Below are 11945 nucleotides of genomic sequence, written 5' to 3'. Positions count from 1 at the left end.
CGCCGCCGGAATGGGGCCATGAGCCTGCGACCACGTCTGAGGGCCCTGGTCAGGAGAAGCCTGCGGCGAGCCAGCCAGGCAGGGACTGCGTGTGTGCACCTGTGTGCTCGCACATGTGTGTGTGTGTGTACACCTGCGTGTGGCGGGGGTGCCAGAGCCAGCACCTGAGTGACCAGTGGGGGATGGCTGGTCAGCCCTCAGTCTACAGAGGCCCTGTGGCCCCCCAGCCGTGGGGCGGCTGGAGCAGGAGGCTGGAGGTGGGCATCCCCTCTGTGGGCAGGAGAGCGGGTCTCAGGGCAGCCTGGCAGGCGAGCTGGCCTCGACCCCGGCCCTCGGTGGCCCCTCTGCCCGGCCTGCCGTGGGCGCGGGGGGCGCTGCACAGAGGCTGCGCTCACGAGGCCGCTGTGACAGGGGACGGGCCGCAGCCGCTGCTCCAGGAACACTTAATCGCTGCCCAATTATCGCCCCAGAAGCCCTCAGCACACCCCCGCGCTGCAGCCTCAGGCTCCATTCTCCCGCCGCCTCCGGAGAGGAGGCCTGGCCAGCTCTGTGCTTAGGGGGGCTGCCCCGGCATCCCCTGTCCTCAGGGCTGAAGGCCTCCAGCTCTAGCCCACCCGGAGCAGGCCGGCTCAGGCTGAGGAGGGGCGGGGGCAGCGGGCAGCGGGGGTGTGCAAGGACTGAGTGAGGCCCAGCCCCCCACCCCCAGCTCTCAGAGCCCAGCTGGGCGGCTGCTCCTCAGGCCTGGCAGCTCCTGAGGCCTCACCTGCTCCGGACGGAGGTGGGTGAGCAGCGGAGGCTGGGTCTGCCCAATGTGAGGGTCCGGGCAGCCCCCATTCCAGCCCCTGCGGGTTCTAACACCCCACCCCCAGGGCTCGGGGCTCCCAGCCCCCAGGGCTGCTCTCCCGATGCTGAGACCCTTGTTTCAGCCCCGGGTCTCCTCACCCTCTCCAGCCAGCCACCCCTCCCCTCCCTGTAGCACCTGCCTTTCCAGGACTGCTCCATGATCAGGTTGACCAGGTTCCGTCCCCAGGGTGCACACCTACCTCTGCAGACCCATCAGAGCCGGGCCCAGGCCCCACAGGCACAGGGGCAGTCCTCGGCGGGGCGGGGTGGGACAGGCTGTTGGGCCCGGGCCTCCCTCCTTGCCCCTCTTCCGGGGTCTGGGGTGCGTTTTGGGAGCCAGGCTTGGCCTGCCTCTCCAGCAGGGCCTCAGCCGCCGCCCTGCAGACTCGCAGCCTCTCATCAGCCCGCAGTGTGGGCACAAGCATCTGCAGGCAGAGCTCCCGCTGTCATGGACCCCCTGGGCCCAGGTCACTGCCTCCTGCGGCGGGGAGGGGGGCTGTGGAGGGAAAGCTGCGGCGTCCCCGGAGCAGCCGTCAGCCACCCACTCTCACCTGGCCCTTCCTGCCCAGCTTTGGCCTGGAGTCCAGGTGCCCGCCCTCCACGTGTGCCCGCCACCTGTCCTGCCAGCCGGTGGGGCCTCCTCCTGCCTCCTGCGCCTGCCTGCCCGTTCGTTTGTCATTCCCGGCCCGGCTGTCCCGGTGCCCACCCTGGCCAGCACTGCTGCCGGCCCCTCGCCCTAAACCAGGTACGAACCCAGGTCTCCCGCACTTGCTGCTTCCCTCTTGCTCAGCCAGGCACTTAGAGCCGAGAGCCGGGTGTGACGGCGGCCCCAGAACACCGTCCGCACCCTCACAGCTGAGCCACGGAGCCCGAAGCCGGCCTGGCACAGAGCGTGCGTGCGCAATGGGTCGTGGAGCGGGCGAGATAGTGGGCCCTTCTCCCTCCCTTTCTGGTTGGGAGACAGTTGGCGGTTGCCCACGTGAACCTCAACTGTCCGTCTGTAAAGTGGGCTGACGGTGCCAGGGCCTGGGGTCCAGTGAGGCCGAGTGCTGGTCCTCTTGCCTGACCTGGTCCCCACCCGAGAACGCCCCCCTCGTCCTGAGTCCTGCCGAGAGCCTCCCGTAGGAGCGTCACTTCCGGGATCTGGGAGGTGGGAGGTGGTTGGAACCCATCCCTGTGGCCCCTGTGGGGAGCGCCCATGTCCCCGAGGCAGTGGTGGGGCCAGAACACCTGCCCGGGCTCCAGCAATGAGGCCGAGCAGAGGCCCTGAGGACAGCCGGCTGCACGGCCTGGGGCTCGAGCCCAGGCAGCCAGGAGGGCACTGCCGGTCCAGCCACGGTCCCGAGCCCAGCTGCTGGGGGCCGGGCCGCGGAGAGGCCGGGACAGCGGGTGGGGACCCTGGACATGGGGGCAGAGCTGGGCCCTGGAGGAGCACGTCCACTGGGAAACGGAGGCACAGAGAAGGGAGAGCCGCTGGGGCTGGTGGTCTCCTGCCTGGGGAGACGATCTCCCTCATCTCACAGAGGCCCTGAGCCAGCAGGCGTCCCTCTGCTCTGCGTGCCTGCGGGGGGCCTGCTGCAGCAGAGCCTCTGGGAGGGCCCAGGAGGCCAGGGCAGGAGCTCCGGGGGATCCGGCATGGGCTGACCTGAGACAGGAGTGACCCTGAGCAGGGGGCTGGGCCCAGCCTGGGGGCCGGGGTAGGCAGCGGGCGCTGGACCATGTGGGGGTGGGGGGAGGGGGCTGAGCTGCGGGAGCGTTTTTTCTTTCCTGTCCCGCCCCTCCTCCAGGGCTTCCTCTCCTCTCCCAGTTGGCAGGGTGTGTGCTGCGTCCTGTCCCCGGAACAGGCAGCCTCACACTCCAGACCCTCCTCCCTCCTCGCCAAGGAAAGTTCTGCATTTTCCTGACAATACCAGCCTGGTAGGGCCTCCCTGCATCCTCCAGGCCAGGGCCCCAGCAGGGGCCATGGGCAGGGCGGGGCGGGGCCCGTCCTCAAGGGACACTCTTTCCTTGCCACCCCCAGCCGTTGCGCAAGGGAAGGCAAAGCCCCCAGCGAGAGGGTCCAGGGCTGCTCCAGGCCCCTCCGCAGGGAAGCCAGAGCCGGGACAGGCTGGTGAGAGGGCGTGGGGACGGTCTGCTGGCTCCCCAAGGCGCTAGGTGCGTCCTGCATGACCGGGGGTGGGCCCCCTCAGCACCCGCCTCCCGGGCTCAGTTTCCTCACCCGAAGAGTGGGTCCAGCCATCGCTGCCCTGCTTGGCTGTGAGGTGAGTCAGTCAATCAAGCGGCACTTCCGTAGCCTGGCTTGGCCGGCACCGAGCAAGGTGGGGTGGTGGGGAGGTGCAGGTCACCCATGAAATAGGGCCACCGCCGTGACCCCCCACACAGTCCCCAGAGGACACCGGGCTGGGCATGGCCTGAGGCATGCTGCCCACGGGGCCACTGCCCTTGGCACTGGGCCGCCAGCTGGCGGCACCTCCGCTCAGAGGGTCAGGCCCTTCAAGGAGCAGCCGCGGCGTCCAGGGTGCCTGCCGAGGAGTCGGACAGGTGGGGCCTGGGGAGCAAGGCTGTGTGGCTTTGCTGTTGGGAGCTGGAGAAGGGGGCCAGGAGGCAGAGGTGTGGGGCAGGAACACCGGCCAGGGCCGAGGACACCCCTGTGCCTGCCGCTCGCTGGCCAACGCCCCGCACGGCAGCTGGAGCCAAGTGTCCCCTCTGCTGGGCAGGCGCCCTGGCCGGGATCTGGGCACCCCCTTTCCGCACCCCACCCCCACTTCTCCTCGAGGCGTCTCAGGGTGGCGTCCTGCGGACCCCTTGACCCCACTGACCCCGCCATCCTCGGTGCCCTGAAGGGTGGACAGCCATGGCAGGTGGGGAGGAAAAGGGCACTGGGCTGCTGGGCACGCTGGTCCGCACAAGGCCCCGGCCAGCCAGCTGCCCACCACACCACCTTGTTCAGGTGACGGAGGTCTGCCCAGTGTCAGAAGCTAAGCACAGAAGCTCAGCCAGGCTCACGGGGCATCTACATCCCAGCCCAGAGTCACCACCTCCAGGAAGGCTCCCCAGGCTCCCGGTGCGTGAGCCTCGTCTGCCCTGGGCCCCTGTTGGAGCCCCTGAGCGCAGCATCCTCCCACCTGTGCAGTTTGTAGGTGTGTGTGAGTGAGCGTCAGAGTGTGAGAGTGTGTCAGTGTGTCAGTGCGTGTGCTTCCTGATCTCTCTGGACGAGGCGTGCTCCTGCTGGCCGACGGCCAGGCCCTGAGCTTGCTCTAGACACACGGAGTGGACAAAACGCCCTGCTCACTGCCCGAAGAGACTCTGCCTGCTCAGCGGTGCGCCCACACCCCAAGCGTGCTGGGGCCAGCAGCCCAGCGGGGTCCTGCGGGGCGGGGACCGCCAGAGAGTAAGCAGGGCGACGGGTGTGGGGGAGGTGGGAGGGCCGCTCTGAGAGCTCATGTAGAGGGTCAGGATGAGAGCAGAGCCGGCTCCGGGTGGGGGGCTGGGGGATTGGAATCGTGCAGCCGCCCCCTCCCCTCTGCCCACTGCGGCACAGCCGGGCTGCGCACAGCCCCCACCGCCTCCCTGGACCCCCAGGGGCCCAGCAGAAACCCCGAAGGTGGCTGGGCCCTCAGCCAGGATGCGGGGTGCACTGCCAACCGGCCCAGGGAGATGTCCCCAGAGCCAGGTGCCTCAGACGCCCGTGCCAGGGAGCGGGTGGTGGCCGCTGCTCTGCCGTGCTCTGCGTTCCCATTTACATCTCTGAGCCAGCGCAGTGCGCCAGCCTCCACCACTCAGTTCCGGGGCCATAAAAGGAGTGGGGCTGAGAATAGCTCGCTGTGACGCGGGGAGCTTCCCCACGCAGGTGCAGGCGGCGCCGCAGGCGGGCGGAAGGCAGGCTCTGTCCCAGCTCCGCCCCCGCGCGCGGGAAACGGTGGCGGCCAGCCCGGAGGAGGCCCAGGGTCCCGCCTCCATTCTCCCTGTAGCCTCTCCTTCCCTGCCCCTGGGGCTGGGGCCTGAGCCCCCTGCCCTTGAAGCCACCCGCACCACGCGCGTCTCGTCCACGCCCCCGGTCCGGCCAAGGCCTCTCCTGGGCTCCTGATCCACAGCTGCACGCCTGGTGCAGCTGCAGGCCCCTTGCCCGCCGAGGCTGGCATCGCCCCACTCCCTGCCCTGGGGTGTGGTGCCTCCCTGTCTGCTGCCGGCCTCTCAGATGCCAGTCACGGCCGCAATGACCTCTGGCCCCGATCTCCACCCGGCCTGTCCACGGCTCAGCCGCGCCTCCCTGGGCCTCTGTCTCCAGGGCACCGTCTGTGCCCTCTGGTCCTGTGCCTGGCCGTCACTGCCAGGCAGCTCTTACCAATTCTGAATAAAGGGTCTGTGCTTGTGTTCTGCCGCAGACCCCACCCGCTGCACAGCGGTCCACCTGCCAGGGCCCCCATCCTGGTTCGGGGTTCTCTCTGGAAAGAGGGTCGACATGGAAGGCGTGTGGGAGACAGGGCCTCAGTGCGTGCCGAGCATCTCCCTGCGCCTTGGAACACAGCTGGGTGCTCACTGTCACCCATTTTATAGACAGGGAGCTTGAGGTGCAGGGAGGGTAGGGGATGAGCTTGGGGAACCAGCTGGTGAGCACATAACTGAGTCTCCTGGCCCCAAGGCCGATCCCCATCCTGCCATCTGCCACCACTGGCCAGGTGCAGGGTCAGGCTACCAGGACACCCTCTGAGCCTCAGTTTCTTCAGCTGATGGGCAGGTGGCCCCTTGGAGGTTCAGGGTAAGGGGCTGGTTGGCAGGACAGCCGACACACAGCCCGTGTTCCGCGTTCTTGGTCTTGAGTTCTGTGTGTGGATCTGGAGGTGCTCCCCAGGGTGTGGGGGCCACAGCAGCGGGAGGCGGGGCACTCGGGGGAGGGGCTGGTGACCTCCGTGACCTGCACACAGCACGCCTGCCTCCTGGCCTGGGGACACCGGTCCGACCCCCACAGGCCGGACCCCTGGGCTCTCCCTGCCGCCCTGGCACAGCGCCCCCTCCCCGCTCCCTCTCTCCTTTTCCTGGCTGAGCTCCAGTGGGAGGGTAAGAAATAAACCAACATGGTCGAGGAGTGCACAGCCCAGACCATCACGGGCGCCCCCACCCTCCCCCCACTGCATGGGTTCTCAACACACACTTGCCCCTCCCTGCCCACACAGCCTGGGGTTGGGCAGCACGTCAGAGGATGGGCCCCTGAGAGAGGGACTGGGCCCGGGGCCAGGGCCTGAGGGCGCAGGCCAGGCTGGGCCAGCTGTCCCGGGCTGGGTGCCGCCCACCGGCTCTGGGAGCAAGCCTGTCCCCACCCACCCAAGTGCTGGCCCCGGCCCATGACTGCCCTGTGGACAGGGTGCTCCCTGCAGGGAGGGAGCCCTAGGACCCCTCAGGTCTCGGGTGGAGGCTCTCCCTGCCCTGCTGGGGCCGCCACACCTCCCACCACCCCCGCCTCTGTGTGGCACCCACTGGCCCCAGCCCCTCAGTCCTCCTGCAGACAGTGGTCATTGTTGGCGCGTCCTTGTCCACCTCAAAGGAGGCCAGCCCTCCTGGGGGCACCTGGGCTGGGGCTGGGGAAGAACCCTGGGGGGACTGGAGAGGAGGGGAGCAGGAGGGCCCAGGTATGGCCTCTGGGGGCAGTGGTCCATTCCCCAACCCAAGGTGAGGATAGGGTCCAGCGCCCTGGGTTGCCCCCCACCCTCTCCAGCCTCAGTGCCCCATGTCCACAGACACAGACCGTCTGAGCTGAGAAGCAGGGCCTTTCCACAGACCCCCGGCCCCCGCGGCAGGCCTGAGGGCCACTCCTCTAAGGGCCCTGAACAGACCACTTCCTGGCAGGGGTCTGCACTAGCTCCCCACCCTCGGCCCTGACAGTGCTGCCCACCCCAGAACCAGGCTGTCCTGGGGCCCCACGTGCCCCCACAGGGGTGCCTCAGGGGCTTGGCTCCCTCAGGGTTGGGGTAGAGCCTGGGGATCTGGGGAGCCAGACGGCAGCCCCACCCCTGCAGGGTCAGGACCCCCAAGTGCGGCCCTCCTTCCCAGGCCCTGCTCCCCACCCAGCTCAGCCTGGGACCTATCCAAGCCAGCCCATCACCAGAGCGGACTCGTCCACCCAGGAGCTTACCACCCACTGCCCGTGTCCACGGGCAAGAGCAGTGTGGGGAGCCGTCCATCTCCAGCCGCCCCAGCCCCTGCCGGGGGAGCTGGGTGGAAGCAGGCCCTCCATCTACCATCTAAGCACCGCCTGAGGAGCTGTGCCCCCTGAACTGGGCAGGCAGACTTTCCTAGATAAACATAAAATGCCATGTCAGGAGCCCGCATCTCAGTGTCTCCCCTGGCAATGAAGCAGGAGGTGGCTTCCTGGAGAGCCATCCCAGACAGGCCTGCAGGCTTACCCACCACGTGTGGCCCCTGGTGCCACCCTCAGCAGGAAGCATTCATTTAAGGTCCATGGCCCAGGCTGTCTTTGCTTCTTGCCCCTTGACGTTCCAGTCACGCGCCCTGCTTGTCGCTATGCCCTGCAAAATTGAGGAAATCAAGGACTTCCTGCTCACGGCCTGGCGCAAGGACGCCAGGTCTGTCAAGATCAAGAAAAATAAGGATAATGTGAAGTTGACATTTTGATGCAGCAGATACCTTTACACCTTGGTCATCACAAAGAAAGAGAAGGCAGAGAAGCTGAAGCAGTCCCTGCTCCCAGGTTTGGCAGTGAAGGAGCTGAAATGAACCACGTATGCTGCTTTGAACTGTATTAAAATTTTTTAAATTCTCAAAAAAAAAAGATCCACAGCCCACAGTCCAGGCTCTGAATTCCAAGTGTCCCACTTGTAAGTTGTGTAATCATTGTCACACCACTGTCTCCATGGCCAGCACCACCACCAGCACCACCATCACTGTCATCACCATCTCTACCACCACCACCACCACTATCATCACCACTACCATCACCATCACACTACCATCACCACCACCATCACCATCACCACCACCACCATCACCATCTCTGCCACCACCACCATCACCACCACCACCATCATCACCATCACCAGTACTATCACCATCACCACCACCATCATCACCACCATCACCCTCACCATTCCCAGTGGGAGTCAGTTCAGGTCTCTGTAACAAAACACCATTGACTGGGCAGCTTAAACAACATTTATTTCTTTCTTGCAGCTCTGGAGGCTGGCAAGTCCAAGATCAGGGTGTCAGTCCATCAGGTTTCTAGTGAGAGTTCTCTTGGCTGGTAGATGGCTGTCTTCTTGAAGTGTTCTCACAAGGCCCTTTCTTGGTTTGTGAGAAAGGGGAATTGAGAGCCATCATCCTCTTCTGATATAGGCATTAGTCCTATTGGAAAAGGGCCCCACTCTTATGACATCATCTAACTTCAATTACCTCCTGAAAGCCCTATCTCTGAACACTGTCATGCTGGGGCTTCATCATATGAATGGGGGAGGGACACAGATCAGTTCACATCACCTGCCATCCTCAACATCGCCACCACCGATACAACCACCATCTTGCCAACCACCACACCATTGACACCATGCATTCCTCATTGCCCCATGCGCCACCACCAGTGCCCTGGCCACCATGCCACCTTCATCCCTGCCTTCTTCCATCCGGGTGCTCTAACTGCACCACAGACAGGGTGGCTTGCAAGCTGCAGAAATTAATTCCTCACCATTGTGGAGGCTGGAAATCCCAGGTCAGGGTGCCGGAGTGGCTGGGTTCTGGTGAAAGCCCTCCTGGCTGAGGATGGCAGACCTTGCTGCATCCTCACATGACCCAAGAGGCAAGGAGCCCTCTGGGGTCTCTCTTTTAAGGGCATTAATCCAATTCAAGGCTCCACCTGATCACCTCTCAAAGCCCCCGCCTCCCAACACCATCAGCTTGGGGGTTAGGATTTCAGTTAAATCGGGGCGGCGTATGCAAACATCCAGACCACAGCAACCCCATCACCAGCGTCTTCATCCAGCACCACAATTGGTCATCTCTGCCACAACCACCACTATAACCACCATCCTCACCAGCATCACCGTCTCCGGAGCCTCACTGCCAAGTGGCACCACACCTCCTGGCCAGGCCCCTTCCTGGATGGCGGGGCAGGTCAGACACCTGAGGCCAGTGGACGGCAGCCACCCAAGGCCTCGTGCTGTCCACTGAGGAGCCTCCCAAAGACAGCTGGACTCCATTTTCCTAATTAGGGAATGTCGGCCAGTGGAGCGGCGGGCTCACTGAGCGCGCCAGTGACATCACTACTCTGCTTTATTAATAAAAGGGGGGGACGGACGCCCACTCACTGGAGACTGCAGCTGAGCCTCCTCTGAGGAGAACCCTCGGGCCCACGCTGCTTCCTGAGCTAACAGAGGCCTCCTTAGACCCTCTGGCTGCCCCTGGCCCTTTCGCTGCAGGGGGGCCTCAGCTCTTGCCGAGCTGCTGGCCCGGCTGCAGGGCTGCTGCTCGGGATGGGGGGAGGTGGAGAGTGAGCCTGGGGGCCCGGGGCCAGAACCTGCATCCAGACTACCTTGCATGTGCTCCAGGGGTCCTGATCTGGAGATGGGGAGCAGGCCTCCTCCAAGGCTTACTGGGAAGCCGCAGAGATGTGGGCAAGTTGACACAGGCTTCCACCCTGCCAGGTTCAGACATAGAACACAGCGTCTCCAACATAGGGAGCCCTGCCTGCCCTCAGTGGTGGCCAGTGTCTCGGCACCTGGAGGCCTGAGCTCATGCTGCAGCCTTGGGGGACAAGGGCACAAAGCCTGCCCTTCGCCTGCTCCCCAGCCCCTTGCTCCTCACACCTGTCCTCTGGGCCCCACCCTCAAAGTCAGGGTACCAGAGCCTGCAGAGGCACCCCCACAGGTGAGTCCCATGCTGCCTTGGGCACCATGGTCCCCCTCCTCCAGGACGCCAGCCTTTTGCTCTCCAGGTCCCTTCTGTCCTCCCAGCACCCCACTCTGGGAAGCTCCCCCAGGCCCTGGGCTGCAGGCTGTCTGGACAGGGCTGGCTGGCTGCAGGCCCCGGAGCGAGCACAGAGTCAGGTTGGACAGGGAGGTCTCCGGCCTTGAAGGATGCCTCCAGCAGGCTCTCTGGGCTCCTCCCACTCCAGGACCTACAGCCTCCTGACTCCTGCAGCCAGAGATGACTGGCCTCAGCTGGACTGGGAAGAGCCCAGGACCCCAGCAAGGGATGGGCAGAGGCAGGACAGGCAGCTGCCGGAGGACGGGGCTGCTCTGGAGGGGCCCTGACCCTGGCTCGGGTGTGTGCCTGCCAATGGGGGACACAGAGGGGCCTGGCATAGCCCTGAGGCACCCCCAGGAGCTGCCCGAATGCGCGGGGGTCTGCCCTGGGGGAAGCCCAGCTCTGACATTCACACCTCTCCCACCTGCCGTGAGTCAGCCACACAGTCACTCTCCGCCCCGGGACCACTGTCAGCAGGGCCTGGAGCCAGGGCAGAGGTGGGGGGTGTGTGGTCACAGAGAGCGCCACGTCACACGTTGGGGAGGAGGGGCGAGGTCACAAAGCTCTCACCTTCCCCCAGGGCACAAGTGAGTCCCACACATGGTTCCAGGCTCCCTGGTCTTGCCCTCCTTGGGAGCTGAGAGAGCACATGAGCCAGAGTGGGGGCTCAGCCCGCAACCAGGGTCAGGACGCAGGAGTGGGGCCAAGGACTGGGGCTCAGTGAGGGACCAGCGTCAGGGTTCACCCAGGCCATGCACGGCAGACCCCTGGCTGCTCAGGAACCCTCCAGCTCCTTCAAGGTTCTAGGTTGGGGCTGCCTGCACTCCCTAGAGTTTCCCAGAAGGTGCTACACAGCCCCCAGAGACAGACAAAGCAAGCTCCTTGTCTGAAAGGGTCTGTGGGGCTGTTACAACTCCTGGCAGCTTCCACATCCACACACGCCCTGTCCCCAGGCCGGGAGACCATCCCTCAAGAGGGTGTGGCAGAGGGGTGACCACACATCACAGCCTGGCCTGTGGGAGGGGAGGGGCAGCCAGTGATGCCCAGACTCCAGCCACCACCCGGAGCCCTCTGCTGGGCCTCTGGCCTCTCCTCACTCTGTCCTGCAGGCCAGTTCCAGGCCCAGGCCCTATTGCTGGGCTTGTGCGCCTGCTAACACTGCTAGAACGATGCGGCCATCCTCCACCGAGCCTGGCGTCTCCAGCCCTCCCTCCTGGCACTGCCCAAGGAGGCCCTCCTGCCCCAGGCCCACAGAGGTGGGCACACTGACTGGGAAGCCTGTGGCCGGCAGCGGGCCTCTGGACGCCTCCGTGAAATGGGGCCATCATGAGGACCGTCCACCCACCTGGACTGGCCTTCTCTACCTTCAAGGGCTGTGCGCCCAGCAAGCCCGGGTGGGTGGGTAGGAGGTGGCAGGTGCTCCAGCCGAGATGGAGGCCCAGGCTGCTGCCCCAGCCAGTCTCCAGTTCCGGGTGGGGAGACCACACCGCTCTGAGACCACCCGGGCCCTCAGGCTCACTCTCCACCTCCCCCCATCCCGAGCAGCAGGCCTGCAGCTGGGCCAGCAGCTCATCAAGAGCCGAGGCCCCTCCTGCAGCAAAACGGCCTGTTCTTTGGATGGCATCATCTCTCAAGCGCTATCAAGATCACGCTCTTTCTCCCACGAGTTCACATCTACTGCTGGGCCCTCTGGCCAATCTGTCATGTTACAGTACCTTTCAATGCCAGGATTTCCATGTTTTTAAAAACAGCTTTTTATTTATCATCTTTTTACGGATTTCTCTAACTATCTTCCTTTCCCCCGTTTCCTTCTTCAATCTAGTTTCCTCTAGTTCTCTGACTGCATCTGTAATGATCAATTTGAAGTCTTTCACTGTTAAAGCCAGGAGCATGGTATGTGGTCGTGTTTCCCTGTTTCTTTTTATGTTCGTAATGTTGGATTGGAAACTGGTCCTTTTAGGTAATGTGTCATACCAGCTCTGGGTACTGGTCACCCCAGATTGGGACTTGCCTTCTCTGCTTTGTGTCTTGCTGGCTGGCTCTTCTTAGGAGCTCCCCGTCCCTGACAGAGGCTCTGATGCTCCTTCCCAGGGGCACAGCCTCAGGAAGGCCCACGGTCCCCCCCACCCCAC

The 11945-nt window shown here is 64.6% G+C and overlaps 2 protein-coding genes and 1 pseudogene across 2 annotated transcripts in view; 1 reads left to right on the top strand and 2 right to left on the bottom strand.

Annotated features, from left to right (window-relative positions):
* Window positions 1-3670, bottom strand: part of ARC (activity-regulated cytoskeleton-associated protein) — a 7564-nt gene extending 3894 nt beyond the window's left edge. The window contains exons 1-4 of the mRNA XM_010858813.1: window positions 3598-3670; window positions 3224-3427; window positions 3062-3097; window positions 2496-2554 (exon numbers count right to left, since the gene is read on the bottom strand). Coding sequence (XP_010857115.1) covers window positions 2496-2554; window positions 3062-3097; window positions 3224-3427; window positions 3598-3670 — 372 coding nt within the window. The remainder of the gene's footprint in view (window positions 1-2495; window positions 2555-3061; window positions 3098-3223; window positions 3428-3597) is intronic.
* A 3692-nt stretch (window positions 3671-7362) lies between these two features.
* Window positions 7363-7575, top strand: LOC105002277 (annotated as a pseudogene).
* A 2708-nt stretch (window positions 7576-10283) lies between these two features.
* The window catches only part of JRK (Jrk homolog (mouse)), a 2958-nt gene continuing 1296 nt past the window's right edge, over window positions 10284-11945 (bottom strand). The window contains exons 2-4 of the mRNA XM_010858812.1: window positions 11159-11304; window positions 10384-10450; window positions 10284-10293 (exon numbers count right to left, since the gene is read on the bottom strand). Of these exons, the coding sequence (XP_010857114.1) occupies window positions 10284-10293; window positions 10384-10450; window positions 11159-11304 (223 nt within the window). The remainder of the gene's footprint in view (window positions 10294-10383; window positions 10451-11158; window positions 11305-11945) is intronic.

The sequence above is a fragment of the Bison bison genome, unplaced genomic scaffold, assembly GCF_000754665.1.
Source record: "Bison bison bison isolate TAMUID 2011002044 unplaced genomic scaffold, Bison_UMD1.0 scf7180017864444, whole genome shotgun sequence".
Taxonomy (NCBI): Eukaryota; Metazoa; Chordata; class Mammalia; order Artiodactyla; family Bovidae; genus Bison; species Bison bison.
The sequence above is the reverse complement of the archived record's forward strand: the minus strand, read 5'-3'. Positions and strand labels throughout refer to the sequence as shown.